Source organism: Chrysochloris asiatica, unplaced genomic scaffold (genome assembly GCF_000296735.1).
Source record: "Chrysochloris asiatica unplaced genomic scaffold, ChrAsi1.0 scaffold00155, whole genome shotgun sequence".
NCBI classification, from domain to species: Eukaryota; Metazoa; Chordata; class Mammalia; order Afrosoricida; family Chrysochloridae; genus Chrysochloris; species Chrysochloris asiatica.
Genome location: NW_006408673.1, coordinates 6,304,981 through 6,327,977, shown reverse-complemented (window position 1 = coordinate 6,327,977; position 22,997 = coordinate 6,304,981). Strand labels below are relative to the sequence as shown.

The 22,997-nt window shown below is 36.3% G+C and overlaps 1 protein-coding gene across 2 annotated transcripts in view; it reads left to right on the top strand.

Moving 5' to 3' along the window:
* LRBA (LPS-responsive vesicle trafficking, beach and anchor containing) overlaps positions 1 to 22,997 on the top strand; it is a 944,588-nt gene that overhangs the window by 199,600 nt on the left and 721,991 nt on the right. For both annotated transcript variants that reach the window (XM_006870875.1, XM_006870876.1), the window contains exons 17-21: positions 8,027 to 8,119; positions 9,448 to 9,556; positions 10,162 to 10,243; positions 12,537 to 12,660; positions 12,952 to 13,144. In XM_006870875.1, coding sequence (XP_006870937.1) covers positions 8,027 to 8,119; positions 9,448 to 9,556; positions 10,162 to 10,243; positions 12,537 to 12,660; positions 12,952 to 13,144 — 601 coding nt within the window. The remainder of the gene's footprint in view (positions 1 to 8,026; positions 8,120 to 9,447; positions 9,557 to 10,161; positions 10,244 to 12,536; positions 12,661 to 12,951; positions 13,145 to 22,997) is intronic.

The following is a 22,997-nucleotide window of genomic DNA, read 5'->3' as shown; positions in this document are numbered from 1 at the left end:
TTAATTCCTTGAACAGTGTGTTTCACCAGTGCCTTTTGTGCAATTTGAACTTCTTCATTTAATACCATTGGTTATTTTGTTTTTAAAGGGCAAAGTAAAGTTTTATTGTAAGTGAACTAAGAAAACTAGGTGCAAGTGAGTCATTTCCAACTCATGGTGACCCCGTGGGTGCCAAAGTACAACTGTGCTCCTTAGGCTTTTCAGTGGCTGATTTTTCAGAACTAATCATCAGACAAGCCTTTCTTTCAAAGTTCCTCTGGGTTGAACTACATTAGCAGCTGAGCACATTAATCATTTATACCTACCAGGGACTCCACACACAAATGCGCTCCCAGATTTCAAGGGTCCATTCCTTATTAAGGCAATACCTTCAGACAATACTGCCGGATTTGTATAAGCAGGCCATTCACTGGGTCTTTCCATCTCCCCAGGTGTTTTAATCAACTATCCCTTTCCAGTTGTTTCTGAGATTACAGGCTTTGTCTAATCTTCTCACCAGAAATAGCTAACAACACCAGTAAATTGCTGCTTGGTTCCTAAGAGGCAGGGTAAATCCATACCTTCCTTCTAGAGCCAACACAGCCCCATGAGGTTTCTTTTTGCAATGATATATGTAAGATTTGGTAGCCACCCCCCCTCCTTTTTTTTTCTTTTTTAAATTGTGAACTAAGTGATAGTTTACTCAGTGATGGGAGAACATCAGCTTTACACCATCTTTCATTGCAGCGATTACATTCTCCTCTGTGCATCATCATTTTGCAGTATTTGTTTCCATTCTCTCTGGTAGGGGGCAATGTATATAGAAACACTCAGGAATGTATAATAATTTAAACAACCAATTCTGCAAGCCTGCCTCCTGGCTGCCAACACCCAGTCCCTCTCTTTCCATAAATCCAGACTCCTCAGCTGCTCCCTCTCTCCATGTCTTCATCTCTGCCTCCATCTTTGGTGTCCCTGATTCTCTGGATATGGTCCTACACTCTGCTTGTGCTCTTCTCCCTTGATGGTCCTAGAGTCCTCTGTTTTTAGACTATACGATTAACTACTCCCCCATTTTTGTTACAAAAACTTCTACCTTTACAGTTGTGACAGTTGCAATTGGTCATGATATGTCGGGGACTGTCCTTGACATAGGAACTTGGTTCACAAGTGTTTGGTTCACGAGGCGGGGATATTCAGCGGCGATAGGGATAGCGCAAGAATACACAGAAGGAAGGAGACAAAGAGACGCCCCAAAGCCAGGGTGGATACATTACTGGTGGGCAGACTTGGGAGTACAGGCATCGTGGCCTCTGCAGGCAGCAACTCACTGCCCTGCAATCTTTACTGCATGCCCTCCAACTTGTAATGCACGCCTGGGCAGGCCTGGGCCTCTGTTTTACTTAGGGGAGGAGCTTCACACCAAGCTGGGAGGGACTAAGACAAGGTACAACTAACATCAGTAATTTTCCAGACATTCAGGTAACTTCACATCATACGTTGCTGATTCGAATCCCAGGCCTGCAACTTGGTTTCTCAGGCTCAATTAATGTATCTATAGCCCATGAGCTCAGTTGGGGGAAGGTGAGAGGTAAGGACAAAAGGCTTGGGCGGAGTCCCGCTGTTTCTGCTTCCTGAGCCAGGTTTTCAGGAACCTGGCTGAATAACTTGCACTTGGGAGAGATTCATGGAAGATGGCTTTTTTGTCTGTAGAACAAAGAACTGCGAAGTAGCTATTTTTAGTTAATCCTTTGGAGAAAGGCTTGACCTTTGAAACCTTTAGTCTCGGCTTTAGGAGGTTCTAATATTTCTCTGTGGATAATGAGGGCTCATATCTGCATTTAATTATAAACATAACCGAATACTAAGATTAAAAACAATTTGCCGTGACTGCCAGTGGCCTCATTTGTTCCTCAGAGCCTGCGGCCTGTATAGTCTACACACGGTCTGCAACAATGATAACAATTACTCATTATTGAATCATACGAATCTTATCCCCATCTGTTTTTAGCAGACCCATGTAGACAAGATGAAAACTATTCAGTGGGAACTCTACTTCTCCTGAACACTCTTAAACTAAACTCCTTCTTGAAAACTTGTAAACCAGTCACTTCATGCCTTTATCACCTCTCATTTTCCTGGTAGCTTAGTGGTTATGAATTGGGCTGCTCACATCAAGGTTGGCAGTTTGAGACTACCAGCCACTCCGCGGGAGAAAGATGAAGCTTTCTGCTCCCATAAAGATTTACAGCCTCAGAAACCCTGTGCAGGGTCACTATGAGTTGGAACCTACTCCATGGTACTTAACAGAAACAACAACATTTTAGGTAGCCAGTGTCTAAGTTGCCTGTTTCTATCTACCCTGTATTTAGAGGGGATAGGATTGATACTTAATGTGAAGACTCCTTCTCTCTCAGTTGGTATTTTCAGCTACAGCATCTATAAGTATAGCTCTAGTTCATCAAATTGTAGCAATTTACACTCATTTTCTTATAAAAATTTTTTTTGTTTTTTTTAATCTTGCTCTAGTTGAGTTCTGATTATCAAGCCATTGAGGCTAGGTCAAATGGGCACTATCTGGAAGTTTGGTTGTTCTTGTGCATCTCCCCTCACTTCATTTCAGCTGGATGCTTCACTCTCAGCTCTATTCCTCTGTGGCTATGTCCTTGTCCATGGGCTCAGGAGTCCCCAGGTCTCACCACACTTCGGACCAACCAGCTCTTCCTCTTCTTTCTTTAATCTCCAGGGCAATGGGATTCTATGGACTGTGGTTAAACTCAGCCCATTTCTTCATTGCTGCTTTTCCCCCTCTTCCACTGACCAGTAAACCAACATGGTCGCCAGCAAGGTTACATGCTTGCTCATGTGTTCCCTTTGAGTTTCAGTCTTGTCCTGAAGGGACTTGATTGTTTGCCTTGATGGCTGCCTTGATGACTTCCCTATGAACAACTTGATTGTTCTGGTAGTAGCCAATCATACTGCCATTTTTGTTTTGGATTTTTCCCACTGATCTTTCTTTAAAGATGTGTCTTCTGTTGCTGTAGCTGATTGAATTGAATACTTGTACTAAGACTTGTTTCCTGGTTCAGAGTATGACCTTTCTGGATCATTGCTTCACTTGCACTGGAATATTAAGTGTATTCCATATTGTTGAGTGGAATGTTCTATTAATGTCAGTTAGATTAAGTTGGTTGGTGTTGTTGTTGCATTTTTAGATTCTGTTGAGATGTTTCTGACTCATAGTAACCCTGTACACAACAGACTGAAACACTACCTGGTTTTGTGCCATCCTCAAAATTGTTATGTTTGACCCCATTGCCCATTGTTTCTGCTACTGTGTCAGTCCATTTTGTTGGGGGTCTTCTTCTTTTTCTCTGACTCACTACTATTTCAAGCATGATAATCTTCTCCAGTGACTGATACCTCCTGACAACATGTCCAAAGAATGAGAGACACAGTCTTGCCATCCTTGCTTCTAAGGAGCAGTCTGGCTGTACTTACTCCATTACAGATTTGTTTGTTCTTCTGACATTTCATTTGTTGTTCGTAAATGTCATTAAGTTGGTTTTGACTCTTCAGTGACCTTGTATAAGGTTTCCAAGTAGAAGCTGGTGGGTTAGCAGTCCAGTGCTTATCCTATTGTACCACACCAGGACTCTGTGGTATTTTCAGTATTCTTTACCTACACCGTAATTCAGATACATTGATTCTTCTACATCTGCCTTATCCATTGTCCAACTTTCTCATGCATGTAAGGTATTGAAATACCATAGTTTGGGTCAGGCTCACCTTAGTCCTCAAAGTGACTTCTTTTATGTCTAATCCTTTAAAGAGGTCATGTGTGGCAGATTTGCCTCATGAAGTATGTCATTTGATTTCTTGACTGCTGTTTTCATGTATGTTGATTGTAGATCAAAACAAAATGATTTGACAACTTTAATGTTTTCTCCATTTATCATATTATTTACTGGTCCAGTTGTGAGGGTTTTTGTTTTATTAACATTGAGATGTAATCCATAGCAAAGGTTGTGGTCTTTGATCTTCGTCTGTAAGTATTTTAAGTCCTCTTTGTTTTCAGTAACCTTCAGTAAGCAAGATTACATCATGTGTGTATCACATGTTGTTGATAAATCTTCTACAATTCTGATGCTGCCATCTCCTTCACATAATCCAGTTTCTCTGATTATTTGCTCTATACACAGATAGAATAATTGTGATGAAAGCATACAACTCTGGCACAATCCTTTCCTTATTTCAAACAATCCAGTATTCCTTTGTTCTGTTTTAACAACTTCCTTTTGTAGTCTGTGCACAGGTTCTTCATGAGCACAGTGAAATGTTTTTGAATACCTATTCTTCGCTGTGTTGTGCATAGTTTGTTAATGTCCACACAATTGAATGCCTTTGTATATAGTTGGTTAATTGTTGTTGTTGTTGTTGTTGTTGTTAGGTGCTGTCATTTCTGACTCATAGTGACCCTGTATAGGGGTCCAAGGAGTACCTAGTGGGTTTAACTGCCAGCCTTGTGGTTTACAGTTTACAGAGCTGATTCTACAGCATGTACCAGGAGTTGGTTAATGTTGCTGTTGTTGCTGTGTACCGTTGAGTTGGTTGCAACTCATACCAACCCTGCATAGGGTTTCTGAAGGGTAGCTGATGAGATTGAATCATGGACCTTGCAGTTCAAACTGACCTTAAGGTCGAGTGCTTATCCTATGACACCACACCAGGACTCCTTAGTGATGCTTTTATCTACTTGATTTTTAAACACAAAGTGAAACCTAATAGAAGTAACAGAAAGAAGAAACAAAAAACAAAGTTATACTCAAGAGATTTAATTCTTTCTCAATAAATATTGAATCAAGTAGACTAAAACATGTACTGATGCTTTTGTGTACTTGTTTCATTATTTATTGGGAGAGAATTATTGAAATCTCTTGACCATAACTTTGGTTTATATTTCTTTTAGCTTTTGCTTTTTTTAAATTGAGACTGTATTATTAGATCATGTATATACTTAGGATTATTATTTCTTCTTGGTAAAGTGAATTTTTAAAAAATATGTAATTTACTTTGTATCTCTGAAAATATACCTGGATTTGAAATGTACTTATTTTCATATTTATATAGCTACTCTAGCTTTCTTTTGATTTGTGTTTGCCTGGTATATATTTTTCCATCTTTGTGCTTTTAACTTACTTATGTCTTTGTATTTAATCGAGTTTTTTGTTGACGCAGCATAGTTGGAGCTTTTATTATTTTACATGTTTTGGCAAACTGTTTTCATTGTGTTTAGACCATTTACATTTTAATACAATAATTAATGTGAATTTTTTTAAACCTTTTTTTACTCCTGTGTTTGAATATTTTAAAATGTTCTGTTTTATTGTATCTTTAGGCCTTATCACTGTTCTTGTATAATAATTTTAGAGATTATCCTAGAGATTATAATGTCTTCACTTTCACAGTGTACTTAATTTATCCATTCAAATTAAATAATGAACCAATATAATTATATTGATTCCAGTAACCTCTTCCACTGTAGTATTTTCCTCCATTTGCTGTATTTTTATTTGTTACGTATTTTTAAAGGACATTTAGAGAAGACAAAGTCTTACATTTTTCTAGACATTTACAATTTATTTTGCTCTTCCTTTTATCCTGACGATTCATATTTTCATGTGACATCATTTTTTTCATCTTGAAGCGTTTTAGCATTTCTCATTGAGCTGTTTTGTTATAAATACTTTTTTTAGTTTTCTTCTCAGAATGTCTTTATTCCTGCTTAATTTCCTAGGAATATTTTTTTTGTATGTAGAATCCTGTCAATATTTTGAAATGTTGTTTGGTTCTCTTTTGGACTCAAAAATTTTTAACAAGAAATTTATGGTCATTTGAGTATTTCTTTGCTAAGTATAATGTGCTTTCCTTCTGTACTTGCTTTTAAGGTCTTTTCCTTAGCTTTTTCTTCACAGTTTCAATAGGCTGTATTGATTTCAATGGCTTTCTTTGTAATCACCAAATTTGAGTACTTTTTGCTCCTTACTTAAAAAAAAATTTCCACTTATGTTTTTCTCATTGAATTTTTGGTGCTAGTGATAAATATATTAGACTTTTTTATGTTGTTTTCTTTGAAGTGTCATCAAATTGGTTCTAACTCATAGCTACCCTGTACTGTATAGGTGAATATGAATCATCAGCCTTAATGTTCAAACTGATGCTGTGATCAGTACAGCACCACACCAGGACTTCCTTTGATAGAGATGCTTTACATTTCCTTGTTTTGTGTCTTCTACTGGTTTCTCTGGAGAACTTAAACAATGATGCATGTATATGAAGGGATTTTAAAAAAATGTATCAGAATATCCCAACTCCTCCCCCCAAGAGATTTGTGTGTTGGATAAATGAAACCCTGAGGCTTACATACTGTACCTTCATTTCTTTCTGCCTAAATAAGTCAGTAATGGTTGATTATAAAATCCTGGTTTGATTCAGAGTATTCATGATCTATATACAGGACTCTTGGTGTGGCGCTGTGGGTTAGTGCGTTGAAATGCAGAGTTACTTTGGACAGCAATGTCAGAGGTTCAAGCTCACCAGCCACTCCTGGGCAATCCTGTAGAGGGTTGCTCTGGGTTGAAATTGACTCGACGGCACTTAAACAACACCATCAGGCAAATTGCAGACCAGAGCATTATCTTTAACTTAGAAATGTTAGTTTCATACAGTTCTTCTTTGTAGGGAAAAAGCTTCTGAGTTTGAATACACAATCACCACGTTCCCTACAAACATGAGTGCCTTTAATTCAGAATTCCAAATGGATACTGACTGGAGTAGAAATTTTACTTTTGTTGTTAAAGTGGAGTCAGTTCTACTACATAAACAACCCTGTATAATCTTCCAAGGAGTCACTGGTGATTGGTGGTTGTGTGCCATGGTTCTGACTCAGATGAACTCGTATAGGGTTTCTGAGGCTGTAAATCTTTAAGGGAACAGAAAGCCTCATCTGTCTCTCATGGAACGTCTGGTAGTTTCGAACTGCTGACCTTGAGTTTAGCAGTACGACTCATAATCGATATGCTACCAGAGTTCCTAACGAGCCACAGATGGGTTTAAATGCCAACCTTGCTGTTAGCAGTCCAGTGCTTATTCTGCAGTGCCACACCAGGATCAGTAGTATACATATAAATAAAGCAAAGGGAAATAACCACATGATCATATTGATTGATGGAGAAAAGGCATTTGATAAAATTCATCAAACATTATTGAAAAAAACATGCGATAAAATAGGAATTGAAGGGAGATTCCTCAATATAATTAGGGTATACATGGCTAACATTCCTCTTACTGGAGAGAAACTCAAAAATTCCCTTTGAGAATGGAAAGTAGACAAGGATGGCCTTTATCATCATTCCTATTCAATATTATGCTAAAAGTCTTTGCTATAAGGCAAAGAAAGGAAATTAATGGTATCAAAATTAGCAAAAAAGAAGTAAAACTCTCTGTATATGATAGGGCCCTATTTTTACATAAAACAGCACAAAGACTCAGTAAGAAAATGTTTTCAACTTATTGAAAGATTCAGCAAAGTGACAGCATACAAGATCAACATATAAAAATCAGCCAGATTTCTTTATGTTAATAAAGAGAGCTTTGAAAAGAAAATCAGGAAAACATTACCATTTACAAGAATCACCCAAAAGATAAAATAATTAGGAATACATTTGACTGTAGAAAATTCCATTATTTTCCACCAACTTTTTGAAGCCCTCTTGTATCTCAAGGAAATGGCTCATGAGTTTTGGAGGCTGTCAAATGCCAAATCATTAACATTTCTGATTTCATATATTGGTCTTCATTAAAAAGAACTGTGGTTTGTGTGCATTTGGTGGGTTTTCCTATTTCAGAGTTGAGTCTTAAATTTGTTGTATCATACTTTAGATTAGGTTTATAATATGTAAGAAATATGTGTATATAAATTTATGTGTAAATGAAATCTTTGCTTTTAAATTATGTCCTTAGAATGTTTCTATTTTTACTCATTCAGGGTTATCTATAAGCTTCTGGCGTCTAAAAGCGAAGGAATAAGAGTACAAGCTCTTAAGGCATTGGGTTATTTTTTAAAACACCTGTTACCAAAGTGAGTATGTATGAATTCTAAATGGACTGTTGTATACATGTTTGTTTTAGAAATCTTTTGAATAGCATTTGTATTTTGTAGTTCCTCTAACCTTTTTTCCACTTTATTCCTAATATGCTGAATAAATGTAATAGTGTAGTTACCTACATATTTACCTACTGTGAGCAGCAGTATGTAGTTGATTTTACATGAAAATTATCTAAATAATTTATTTTATGTTCATTATGAGAATAAGTTTAGGTAAACTTTTACTTCATCATTTACTATACCTTTACTGTAAAACTGCTATGTAACCAGAGTGTTTACCATACCATATGATGTGCTATATGTATAACTACAACTGAAACTCCCCTTATTTTTTCGTAGCTGAATACATTAATGCCCTATACTTTTGTTAGTCATAGCAGAATTGGTTTAGTATAAAACTAAACAATTTTTGGTGTACAACAAAATTGTTGGGAAACTGTGATGCTTGGGTTGAGTCTGGCTGGCTGCCTTTTTAATAAACAAAATTTCATTCCGATTCTGTCGCAGTCATTTGTGTATGACTAAGGAGCTTTGGTAGCATAGTGGTTACGAATCGGGATGCGAACCTTAAGGTCAGCAGTTTGAAACTACCAGCTGTTCCACGGGAGAAAGATGAGACGTTCTGCTCCTGTAAAGATTTACAGCCTCGGAAACCCTGTACAGGGTCACTATGAGTCGGTTCTGACTCCACGGCACATCACTACCACCACCACCACCACTACTTTTGTAATACACTGACAGAGTTGAGTTGCACATGGTCCACAAAACCTAGTTGTTTACCATCCAGCCCATTGCAGAGTAAGCTTGCTCACTCTGGTGGTAATAGAATTAAAATGTGTGATTTAAAATTTTTAAATTTATGTTTATGGGTTAGATTCATAATGTTTGTGTTCTAAAGCTCTCTTAGATTTTTTGTGTTCCTATATATTGCATTTGTGCTTAACTAATTACTGTGTTTTAGATTATCCGCACTAAAACAGAACTTAATACTTGAGAATAGTGGCAACTAGTTGAGTTAAGTAATTGCTCTAAAGATTTTGGTGCGAGTTGTTTGTTTTACTGTGGTTTGGCTAACCCTGTGTTGTTGTTGTTTTTAATATTAGCTGTGTTAATGTCATGGTTAGTATTTCTTTATTTAAAAGTTTTGTAGTCTTGTATAGGTGGAAGAAAATTGGGGAGAATTTTTGTGTTGAAATTTATTGATAATGTGAAAGACTTTTTGCATCTTTAGTCAACATTCATGATTAATACCACAGAGTTAAAAACTCTACATTTAACCCTTTCTTTTTCTATAATTGTAGGAGAAAAGCTGAAGTTATGCTTGGTCATGGATTGTTTTCATTGCTAGCTGAAAGACTCATGCTTCAGACAAATTTAATCACAATGACTACATATAATGTCTTGTTTGAGGTAGGAATAGTTAGAATCTAATTTTATTAATTTCTTTGAGCATTTCATTATGAAAATACCTGTATGATATTGCTGACAAGTAAGATCATTTAAATTTGTGATCTAAAATTTTGAAATTACTATATTAAACATATGTTCCTGTATTTTTATCTTTTAATCTATGAATTATTGAACAAGGTGGTCATTTGTGTTTAAATATATATATATACTTTTTTTTTTTAAGTTTTTATTGTGAATTGACTGATAGTTTACATGAGAGAGCATCAGCTTTAAATTCATCCTATTATATTTCATTTCATTGTAATGATTACAATCCCCTCTATGCATCATCATTCAATAGCATTTGCTTCCATTCCCTTTTTTTTTTTTTTTATGTATACTGAAGCACCCATTAAATACATCTTGCACTGTGTTTGATTTCCTATATTATAAGTAAAAGGTGAATTACAGTCTTGAATTTGGTAGTTGTATATTATGTAGAAGATTTTTGACATGATGCCATCTGACTGCATACTAAATTTTGATTAGTATTACATTTGAAGTTGATTAATAATGATGCTAATTTAGTGGTTCTACTAATATGATTTATTTACTGTTTTCTATAGATTCTTATAGAACAGATTTGTACTCAGGTGATACATAAACAACACCCAGATCCAGATTCTTCAGTAAAGATACAGAATCCTCGTATGTATTTTATATACTTTTAAAATACTACTTTAAAAAAAAAATCACTATGGAAAACTTAAAATTGATATTGTTGGAAACATGTAGATGCATATATTACTAACAGCAATGATATAATGGTTTTAATGTTATGTTGAATATAATGTCCAATTGACCTTAGGTTATATGGAAATGTTTATAAAGATTTTGAAGAATTATATGCATAAGATCTTGATTTAGTATATTTTCAGATTTTCAGCAAAGCTCTGAATGCATTACTTAGTGAAGTCAGACTGAATTACATGAGTCATAGACTTAGTTTTCATCTTAAATTACTGTGAATATAGGAATACAAGCTTTAGAGTGGAAAAATTATGGTCTTGATTGTTTAGGAATGTATTCTTATTGAATAATCTTTTCTTTTGATATTTAGAACTCTTAAGCAGTTGTACAAAGAACACTTCTTTCCACTTGCCTTTTTAAAAATTATGTCATTAAAATAACTGGTTTTTAGAGTTTTGAATTTAATTACTTTTTATGTGGTGAGTTGTGTTTGTGTGTGTAGTACTCATTTCAATGCTAGTTTTAAAACTACTCGAGTCTGTAGTTTAAGTTTTCCCCAGCCTTCAGAGAGACATCATAGAATTTTTGAGAGTGAGAAAAGAGAAACCCTTGGTGGCAGTATGTATATATGTGTGTGTATAATATATATATATATTATAAGGAGGATGAGTAAGAATTTAAAAAAAAAAAATTCTACAGACTATTTGGAATCAGAAAAGAGAGGCAGTATACAAGGGAGCTTTAGAAAGTTCATAGAAACAAATATTATCTTTTAATTCCATTTTTCTACAAACTTTTTGAACTCCCTTTGTATATATGGTGGCTAAAGGTCCCTGGATGTTGCAAGTTGTTTGTGCTTGTTTACTAATGTCTCACCCCACCCAGGGGCACCGTGGAAGAAAGACCTGATGATCTGCTTCTTTAAAGATTGTTGTTGTTAAGTGCTATCTAGTTGGTTCCAACATTTAGTGACCTGTTATAGGATCAGCTGATGGGTTTGAACTGCTGACCTTGTGGTTCGCAGTACATTGCTGATCCTACAGTGTCACACCAAGATTCCTCTTAAAGATTACAAGTAATTAAACCCTGTGGAGCAGATCTACTTTATAACATGTGAGCTTGCTGTGAATTTTAATCGACTTGATGGCAACTGATTTTATTTTGTATATCGTTAAAGATATAGGCAGTCTGTGTTGGAATACTTGTTACATACTTCTGAAATTTTGGGTAAATTAATGAATTTCTTTGTGCCTTATCTTTAAAATAGAGATAATAAATACTTACTATATAAGGATTAAATGAACTCATACTTGTGTTTTCTTAAAATGGTCTTTCGTGAAAGTTAGTGGTATTGTTACAATAATTGTCATTATCATTAACATGATACTGTTGGTCATCTTTGTGATCCTTCAGCTGGAAAAACTTTGACTATTTCATTAGAAGAGTTTAGAAATGGAATCATTGATTTTTATGACAAAATGTCTTCCAATTTGCTCTTATAAAAAAATAAACAGTTGCTTCAAAATAGGCAAAACACTTGGCAAAAAACTGGTTTAGAATTCCCTGATATTCATGTAATTAAAATTTGATCTGTTATTCAAGTCTAAATTCAGACTAATAGCTTCTTTTTTTGTTTCTCCTCTGTAAAATTTTAAATTGAAGGTACATATTTAAAAGGAGTTTTTTGTTTTTTTTCCCCAAAAGCTTAGTACTGGAAATTTAGACAATTTTATACTAAGATCATTACAGTAGCTGTTTTGTTTTACTTTGTTAGGGTATTGAATATGTTTTTAATTTCCTTTGAGGTTTTTCCCTGTAATTTTACTTTTTAAATTGCAGAAGAAAATCTCAACAGCTTTTAAATTCACTGTGATAAAGAAAAAGGGCTATGTGCATAAAATAAATATATTGAAATAGCTGAGAGGTTATTCTCTGGTTTAGAGATTTTGATCGCATTGGGTTCTTTTAGATCAAGTATGGTGAACTGTCAGAAATTTAATTAATTGATAATTTGACATGTTTTATTTTAATTTTACTTTGGTCATTCACGTTACGGAATAAAAGAATCTTTTACAATACATGCTTGCCGATTAGTACACTTTCAGTGTTTTCTTATGGATGATTTTTTTTTAATGCTGAAAAGAAGACATTTATGTTGGGGAAACTAAAGAAATTGCAATGTATTGGTGACCTTCTATCAAGGAATTTTTGTTGTGGTTTGGTTTTTACTTATTTATAAACTGTCTTGCAGAGATACTAAAAGTAATTGCGACCCTGCTTCGAAATTCTCCCCAGTGTCCAGAGAGTATGGAGGTTCGCAGAGCCTTTCTTTCTGACATGATTAAACTTTTTAATAACAGTAGAGAAAACAGGAGGTAAGCAGAATCAAAAAGCATTTATTTGCAGTATTCAAGTCTACCTTTGTGTTAACCATTTTGTCTAAGAAAAACTACATTAAAAATCCTGTGAATTTTCCATTTGCATATTTCATTAAGGTTATATAAGTCATGTCCTATACTGTTAGGTTAGAGTTTCCAGTACCACATATTTCAATGCATATAGATAATTTTTTTTGTGTTTAAGTATTTGCTTTTTAGAATCCTTTCAAATAATTGTTTGTTTTTTGTTGTTATTCAATTACTTCAGTATACTCTTATAATTTTCAGGAGCTTGCTGCAGTGCTCTGTATGGCAAGAGTGGATGCTTTCCCTCTGCTATTTTAATCCCAGGAACTCAGATGAACAGAAGATAACAGAAATGGTATATGCCATTTTCAGAATCCTACTGTACCATGCAGTCAAATATGAGTGGGGTGGCTGGCGTGTGTGGGTTGACACTTTGTCAATCACACATTCCAAGGTAAGTTTCTTTATGAAAGTTATTTTTAGCATTTTAAATGTCTATGATTTAGAGGATGCTGCTGTTAAGTGCCACTGAGTCGGTTCCGACCCATAGTGACCCTGTATAGGGTTTCCTATGAGCAGCTGGTGAGCTTGAACTGCTGACCTTGCAGTTCAAATGGCTTTGCAGCCTGGCACATTAACTCACAGCCCCACATAGTCATTTAAAAAAAATCCAAGTTAATAAAGGCAGGTGATTCTGTGAAAGTGCAATGAAATGAACTAAAAAGAGAATCACTAAAAAGAAATATACATGATTTCCAAATTCTTCAACATCACAATCAATAGATTTAACTTTGTTAAACCTAATGCCATAGCATAAAGGAATTTAGATTTTCACATGTTCACAGACCTGTTTCTAATAGTTGAGAGCTTTTGAACACAAGGTGGCGTGCTGTGTTCAGAGATGAGAAATTCTTTAATAATGTAAGGTGGATGAATAAACGGATAGGTCTTGCCCATTGCTATCCTTTGCTCATGTTATAACCAGTTAAAAAATTGATTTGGAGAAATATACCAGTTGCATGTTTAGTTAAAGCCAATATAAGTTATATGTATGTATGTGTATATATATATAAAAGGTTTAAAAAATAATGTACTTACCACTATTTAGGATATTTGTTTCCCTTTCCTGATTGCTTCACCTATACTTCCTTGCCTCTGCCACTAACTTGAATGTACGAGGGTGAGTCAAAAATAATCCACACTCTGGCTGTAGAATTTATTTGAATCAACTTTTAGAAAAGACAAATATATAATTTTTTGACATAGTCTCCTTGCTTTTCAGTATACTTTGTCCATCTGTCAGCTAGCGTTCATATGCCCTTTTTAAACAATGTTTTAGGCTGATATGGAAGCCATGAATGCACCACTGTTTTCATTTCATCAGAGGTGACTCTTAGTCCTCAAAGTGCTGCTTTCAGGAGAACAAACAGGTGAAAATCTGATGGAACAAGATCAGGACTATAGGGAGGACGCTTTAACACCTCAAAACAAAGTTTTTGCAGAGTGTCAACGGTGTGGGTAGAAGTGTGCTGACTTGCATTGTCATGCAAGATCACAATGCCCTTGGATAGCAGTGCTCTGCTTTTAATCCAAAGTTTAGGCTTCAGTTGTAAGGAGCACTGTTGATTGTTAAACTCTTTTCCTGATAGTGCTCCAATACTGGCCCATGAGAGTACCAAAAAACAGAAAGCATCAGTTTTCCAGCTGATGGTTGACTTTTGTACTTTTTCTTTGCTGGCAGTTTAGGATGTTTCCCTGCCATACTCTGCCATTTACTCTCCGGCTCTCGTAGTGATGAATCCTTGACTTGTCACCAGTAACGATTCTTTTAAAGAAACTTTTACCTTCCTTTGAGTCCATTTCTGTTTGCAATTGTCCGAATGCTTCTGTTTATGCTCTTCTGTGAGTAGTTTTGGTACTCAATTTTGCACATACTTTTCGAAGCACAAGTCTTTCGTGGATTATTTCATAGGCAAAACCATGGGTGATCTGCAAATGATTTGCCACACAATCCACTGTCTCTCCTCTGTTCAACAGAATCATTTCACGTGCCTGCTCAGTGTTGTCATCAGCCAGGGATGTGAATGGTCATTTTAATATAAACGAAGTGCAGACAATATTTGATTCACCCTTGTAGTAAAAGACCTTTTATTTAAGGTTTTTGCATTCTACACCTTTTTAAAGGACTCTTCTTTACTAAGGAGTAGTAAAAAGGCATCTTTCACTTTGACTTTCCTTTAACCTTTAATTTACTAGAAAAAAATGAACAGAAATGATAAATTTGGTATATTTTGAATGTTTTTTCTTGTTGACGTTGGTCAAAGTGGTTGGTCCGGGATTTTATAATGGTTTATAAGGATATCTTCAGGAGTTCTGTGGTGTTTGACTGGTGGCTGAAAGGTCAGGTGTTTGAACTTAGCTGCTTTGCAGAGAAAGACCTGGTGATATGCTTCTGGAAAGGAAAGCCTTAGATCCAATGGGAGCTTCTTCTCTTTTCTATAGGATTGTTTGAGTTGGAATTGAGTTGATGACACACAAGAGCAACAGTAGTAACAATAAGAATATCTTAGAGTGAAAGGAATCAAACCAATTGTCCTGCAATTGATTGTGACTCGTGTTGACCCCCATGTGTGTCACAGTAGAAATTTTTTTGATAGAGTTTTCTTTTCTTTCTCTTTTTTTGTTTGTGAATGGTCATTTGGGTGAAAGTTTGCAGATAAAATTTTATTTTCATTTGACAGTTCATACATATATTTTTTTTTTTGACATTGATTGCAACCCCCACAATGTAACAGAATTCTTGTGGCTTCCTTCCTGGGCTTACCCTATCATTTTGTCCTTTATTTTTATATCTTCATGCCTTCTAAGCTTTGTTCTTGTTGTTAAGTGCCATCAAGTCAGTATTGACTCATAGCGACCCTGTATAGGGTTTCCAAGGAGTGCTTGTTGGGTTTGAACACCTGACCTTGTGGTTAGCAGTACAGTGCTTATCCTACAGCACCATACCAGTACTCCTTCTCATATGTTGCCCTCTTGTCTCCTATGGTTGTTTGTTCTAAGGAGTGCGTAATCTCTGGTAAAACTGTTCACCTTATAGACTTGATCATTTGACTAAAAGTTGATCCACTAGGGTGAGTTAGTTCCAGACTTGAACTACAACAGTTATGTAATATCATCCACATTATATTATTGCATAAGGTTAGTTGTCCTCATGTGTTATTTAGGCTTAAAATCGAAGTTCTCATCAGTAAGGATGAAAAGTTTACACTTGTTCATATATTCCGTAGCACTGTGACTAGTTCCTGGTATTTAGAAGGTGCATTTGAAATAGTGGTTGGAGGAAGGAATAGGAAGAGCAATGCCATCATTTTTTAGGGTTTTTTTTAGTTCAATGGAGGGTTGTCTTATCTCTTTAGTTTTCTTTGATCCTTGGTCTGGGATGGGGTTGGAATAGCTGTCCTGTAAAGCATCTGTGCCAGCATCAGGCCCAGTGTGAGGCATCATTTGGCATGTATATTACGTTGCAGATGTCTGTGTCTTACATCACACTCTGAATCTTATGGAGAGGGTCCCAGAAGTCTATATTTTAAGACTTAAAATAATTTCTTCTTGTTGTTAGGTGTTAATTTGATGAATTAGTTCTGAATCATAGTGACCCTCTGTACAACAGAAAGAAGTACTGCCCAGTTCTGCACAATCCTCACAATTATTGTTATGTTTGAACCCATTATGACTACCACTGTGTCAGTCTATCTTGTTGGGGAACTTCCTCTTTTTTGTTTATCCTCCACTTTACTAAGCATGATGTCCTTCTCCAGGAATTTATCCCTCCTGACAACATGTCCAAAGAACGAGAGCCACAGTCTCGCCATTCTCCCTTCTAAGGAGCGTTCTGATTGTACTACTTTTAACACACATTTGTTTGTTCTTCTAGTAGTCCATGGTCCTTCCAAGTTTTTTCACCAACACCATAATTCAAATGCAGAAATTCTTCCATGGTCTTCTTTTCCATGTCAAATTTTCATATACTTACGAGGCCATTGAAAATACCATGGCTTGGGTCAGGCGCACCTTAGTCATCAAACTGGCCTGTTTGCTCTTGAACGCTTTAAGTGGTTTTGTGCAGCCTAATGCAATATATCTTTTGAATTCTGGACTGCTGCTACCATATGAGTTGATTGTGGATCCAAGCAAAATAAAGTCTTTGACAACTTTAATCTTTTCTCCATTTATCATGACAGTGAGGATTTTTCTTTCTTTACCTTAAAGTGTAATCCATACTGAAGACTGTAGTGTTTAATCTTTATCAGTAACTATTTCAAGTCCTCTTTGCTTTTTTTTAGCAAGCGAGGTTGTATCATCTTAATAACACAGGTTGTTAATGTGCCTTTCTCCAATCCTGATGCCATGCTTTTCTGCATATAATCCAGTTTTCTTGGATTATTTCCTCACCCTACAGATTGAATAAGTATGATGAGAAGATACTACTTGGTACACAACTTTCCTGATTTTAAACCACTCATTATCCCCATATTGTATTCCAATCACTACCTCTTGGTGTATGTACAAGTTCCCCATTAGTACAATTAAGTGTTCTGTAATTCACATTCTGTACAATGTTATATGTACTTCATTGTGATCCACCTAATCAAATGCCTTTGTTTAGTCAATACGGCACAAGTAAACATCTTTGTGGTAGTCTCTGTTTTTAGCCAAGATCCAGCTGACATCAGCAATGAAATCTTCTGTTTGAAGTTTGCTGACGATGTACTGCTGCAACTGTTTTTGAATTATCGTCAGCAAAAATTTTCTTGCGTATGATATTAATGAAATAGTTTGATGATTATCACTTTCCATTGGTGCAAATTTCTTTGGAATGGGCACACATATGGATCTCTTCCAAGTCACTGGCCAGGTATCAGTTTTCTAAATTCTTGGCATAGATGCGAGATCGCCTCTACTGCTACATCAGTTTGTTGGAATATATCACTTTGTATCTATCAGTTCCTGCCCCCTTGATTTTTGCCGGTATCTTCAGTGTAGGCTGGACTCTGTCCTTCTTTTTGATCATATGCTACTTCTTAAAATGGTTGAGCATTGACCAATTCTACAGTGACTTTGTGTATTCCTTTCATCTCCTTTGATGCTTTCTTCATCATTCAAGATATATATATGTATTTTAAAGTTTTTGTGAATTGAGGGAAAGTTTACAGGGCAGATCATCAGTTTTATATTCAACAAATCATATACTTTGTTTCATTACAATGATTATAATCATCTCCATGTACCATCAGTTAACAGTATTTCTTTCTATTCATTTTAGCTCTTTTTTTTTTTTAAACACTCAGGGATATATAATAATTTAAACCACCAAAAGGCATATTCTGTAAGCTTGCCTCCTAGCCGCCAGCTCTCAATCCCTCTCTTTCCATGATTCTAGAATCTTCAGCTTCTCCCTCTCTCCATGTCCCCATCTCTACCTCCATCTCTGTGACGCTTCTTTTCTGGATAGGGTCCTGCATTCCACTTATGCTCTTTTCCCTTGATGGTCCTGGGGTCCTCTGTTTTTGCACTATAAGATTAACTACTTCCACATTTTTGTTAAAAAACTTCAACCTTTACAATCGTAACAGTCACAGTTAGTCATGATAATAATTACTCACCATTGAATCTTAAGAATCTTATCCCCATCTCTTTTTTACCAAACCTATCTAGACAAGATGAAAACTATTCAGTGGGGACTCTATCTTCCCCCACACACTCTTAAACTAAACTCCCTCTTGAAACCTTGTAAGCCAGTCACTTAATACATTTATCGCCCCTTCATTTTAGGTAGCCAATGTCACAGTTGCCCTACTCTATCTACCCTGTTTACAGAGAGGATAGCATTGATACTTAATGTGAAGACTCCTTCCCTTTCTCTTGGTATTTAGAGTTAGTACCTCCATGAGTATAGGTCAAATTCATCAAATTGTAGCAATTTACTCTTGTTTCCACTATCAAAAATTTAAAAAAAAAATTTTTTTTTTTTTTTTAATCTTCCTCTAGTCGAGTTCTGACAGTGTTTCTCTGCTATTCATAAGGTTTTCGGTGATTAAATATTAGGGACTAGTTCATCACTCCTTCTTCCTGGATGGGACCAAACTTGAAGGTAGTATGCATTTGACCTTTTCCTCGATGGCTTGATAATCAGTACTTGACTGTTGTTGTTAGGTGCCATAGTGTCGGTACCGAATCATAGCAACCCTATGCACAACAGAATGAAACACTGCCATTTCCTGGGCTAACCTCACAATTGTTACCACACTTGAGCTGACTGATGCTGACAGTTTGCCACTCCTTCTCACTGGGGGGGATCTTCTTTTTCTCTGACCCTCCACTTTACCAAACATGATATCCTTCTCTAGTACTGGTCCCTCCTGACATTATGTCCAAGGTATGAGAGACGACGTTTGGCCATCTTGGCCTCCAAGGAGCACTCTGGCTACACTTCTTCCAACACAGAACTGTTGGTTCTTTTGGCAGCCCATGGTACTTTCAATATTCTCCTTCTATGCCATAATTCAAATGCATGCATTCTTCTGTGGTCTTCCTTATTGACTGTCCAGCTTTCCCATGCATATGAGGTTATTGAAAATACCATAGCTTGGGTCAGGCACACCTTAGTCCTCAAGCTGACATCTTTGCTCTTGCACACTTTCAAAAGATCTTGTGCAGCAGATTTGCCTAATGTAATACATCGTTTGATTTCCTGACTGCTCCTTCTATGAATGTTGATAGTTGATCCAAGAAGAATGAAGTCCTTGACAACTTCAATCTTTTCCTCATTGATAAGAATATTGTTTATTGGTCCATTCCTGTGGATTTTTGTTTTCTTTACACTGAGATGCAATCCATACTGAAGGCTGTGCTATATTGATCTTCATCAGTAAATGTTTTAAGTCCTCTTCACTTTTAGCAAGCAAGGTTGTATTAGCTATATATCTCAGGTTGTTAATGAGTCTTCCTCCAATCTTGATGCCACGTTTTTCATCATATAACCCAGCTTCTCAGATTATTTGCTCAGCATACAGGTTGAATAAGTGTGGTGAAAGAATATAACCCTTTTGCACACCTTTCTTAATTTTAAGTCATTCAGTGTTCCCATGTTCTGTTCCAACAACTGCCTCTTGATCCAGGTACAGATTCCTCATGAGCACAATTAAGTGTTCCGGACTACTCATACTTCGCAATGTTGTCCATAACTTGTCATGATCCACACAATCAAAAGCCTTTGCATAGTCAGTAAAGCACAGGTAAACATCTTTCTGATATTCTCTGCTTTCAACCAAGATCCATTGGACATCAGCAATATTATCCCTCATTCCATGTCCTCTTCTGAATCCGGTTTGAACCTGTGAAAGTTCTCTGTCAATGTGTGCTTGCAGCCATTTCTGTATTACCTTTAGTAAAACTTTACTCATATGGAATATCAAAGATATTGCTTGAGGATTTCCTCATTCCGTTGGGTCACCTCTCTTTGGAATGGGCACAAAATACGGATCTCCTCCAATCAGTTGGTCAGATAGTAGTCTTACAAATTTCTTGGCATAGATGAATGAGTGCCTCCTGTGCCGCCTCACTTTCTTGAACGATTTCAATTTTTATTCCATCAATTCCTGGTGCCTTGTTCTTTGCAAATTCCTTCAGGGCATCTTGGACTTCCTCCTTCAGTATCATTGGCTCTTGATCATATGCTACCTCTTGGAATAGTTGAACATTAACTAGTTCCTTTTGGTACAGTGACTGTGTGTATTCCTTTTATTTTCTTTTGATGCTTTCTGTATCATTCAATAATTTGCCCTGAGAATCCTTCAGTAACAAAAGTCAAGGCTTGAATTTTTTCTTCAGTTTCCCCAGCTGGAGAAGTGCTAAGCGTGCTCTTCCTTTTTGGTTTACTGACTCCAGCCAGATCTTTGCATATTTTGTTGTAATATTTTACTTTATCTTCTTGAGCTGACCTCTGAAATTTTCTGTTCAGCTCTTAGACCTCCTCATTTTTCCATTTGCTTTAGCGTCTCTACACAAGAACTTCCATGTTCTTGACACTTTCCTATAATTCTTCTGGTCATTAGTATCTTATGTACCAAATGTGTTATTGAAATGGCCTCTAAATTCAGGTGAGATATATATTGAAGGTCATAGTTTTGTTCTTGTGGAGTTTTAATTTTTCCTCAGCTTCAGTTTGAGTTTACATATGGGCGACTGATGGTCTGTTCCATAGTTGACTTGAGGCCTTGTTTTGACTGATGATACTGAACACTCCCCACACTATATTTGAGTTGATTTGAATCCTATGTATTCCATCTGATAAGGTACATGCATATTGTTTTCATTTGTGTTGTTGATAAGGGTGTTTACAGTGAATACATCATAGGTCTTATGTAATTTTATCAGGTGATGTATAAAATGGTTTTTATCATGAATGCTGTAGTTTCCAACTACTAATTCTTCCTGTTTGTTTACATCTCTTACAATCCAGTCTCTAACAGTTATCATTTCCTCTTGATTCATGTTTGATCAGTTTCAGAGCGAAAAAGTTGGTATAATTCTTCAGTTTCATCATTACTGCTTTTAGTGGTTCTGCCATAATTTGAATAATAGTGGTATAATTGGTCTTCCTCAGAGGTATATGTATATTATTGTATCACAGACATTATACATCAAGATAGGTTTTGAAATCCTCTTTTTGACGATGAATACAATGAAAATCCTCCTTAATTTGTTGTTCCCAACATAGTAAACCATGTGATTATCTGATTCAAGTGGGCAGCACCAGTCCATTCAGCTTACTGATGCCTAAGTTATTGATCTTTGTGTGTTCAAAAATTTCACTTTTGAGGACTTTGAATTTTCCTAAATTCATAGTTCGTACATTCTGCATACCATTTATTAATGCATGTTTGCTGCTGTTTCTTTCCATTTTGAGTTGTTCTCCATCAGCAAATGAAGACCTTAAATGCCTTGCTTCATTCATATCATTAAAGTCAACTCTACTTTAAAGAAACAGCTTTGGTAGTGTAGTAGTTACAAGTTGGGCTGCTAATCTGAAGGTTAGCAGTTCAAAACTCCCTGCTGTTCTGTGTGATAAAGATGAGGCTTTCTGTTCCCGCAAAGATTTACAGCTTTGGAAACTCTGTACAGGGTCGCTGTGAATCAGAACCAACTCCATGGCACACCACCTGCTTTAATGAGGCAGCTCTTCTCCAGTTGTATTTTGAGTGCCTTCCAACCTGAGGAGTTCATCTTCTAGCACTGTATCTGACAGTGTTCTGTTGCTTTTCAAAAGGTTTTCAGTGGCTAAACATTCAGAAGATGTCTGTCTCCTTCTTCTTAGAATGTTTTAATCTGAAACCTGTACAGAATGGGATGTCATTGTTGTGAAGTGCTGTGACGTCAGTTCTGACTCACAGCAACCCTGTGTAGGGTTTCTGTGGAGCGACTGGTGAGCTTGAATCACTCACCTTGCCATTCAAACCGACTTTGCAATCCAGCACATTAACCTACAGTACCACATCAAGACTGTGTGCAAAATGAGATACCCTGTTGGTATTTATAATAATGATAGCATAACTTCCAGCATCACAGTGACACACAAATCACCACAGTATCACAAACTGATAGATGAGTCGTAAGCTCTTAGGTGGTTCTTATATGCAGTACGTTTTGAAAACCTCTCTGACTTATTGTTGTTACCAGGGAATGATTTTGCTAACTTTTATAAAAGTATCCCATCCTTCCTTCACACTTAGTTGCCATAGTACGTTTAGTACGGGCAATCAGGTTACTAATTAATTACATTCCTAACTGTGTCTTTAAGGATAATTAGTACAATGAGCCCTGATACAGTGGTTAAAGTGCTTGTCTGCTAACTGAAAGGTTAGTGGTTTGAACTCACCAGCTGATTACAGGAAGATTTGTCATTCTACTTTCATAAAGTTTACAGCCATAAAAACTTGTGGAGCAGTTCTGCTCTGTCCTATAGGTTCACTGTGAGTGGGAATGTAGTCAACTGTAGTAGGTATTGTTTGAAATCGTTGGTGACTCAGAACAGTTTCATACAGTGTTTAATTTCCCTTAAAGAAAAGAACCCTGGTGGTGCAGTGAGTTAGTCAGTCGTCTGCCAACCCTCCGGTCAGCAGTTTGAAACCACCAACTGCTTTGCCGGAGGAAGATGAGGGTGTCTGTTCTGTAAAGATGTATTCTTTCACAATCTCTCGGAATAGTTCTACTTAGTCCTATAGTGTTGCCTAGCCATAAGTGTATGT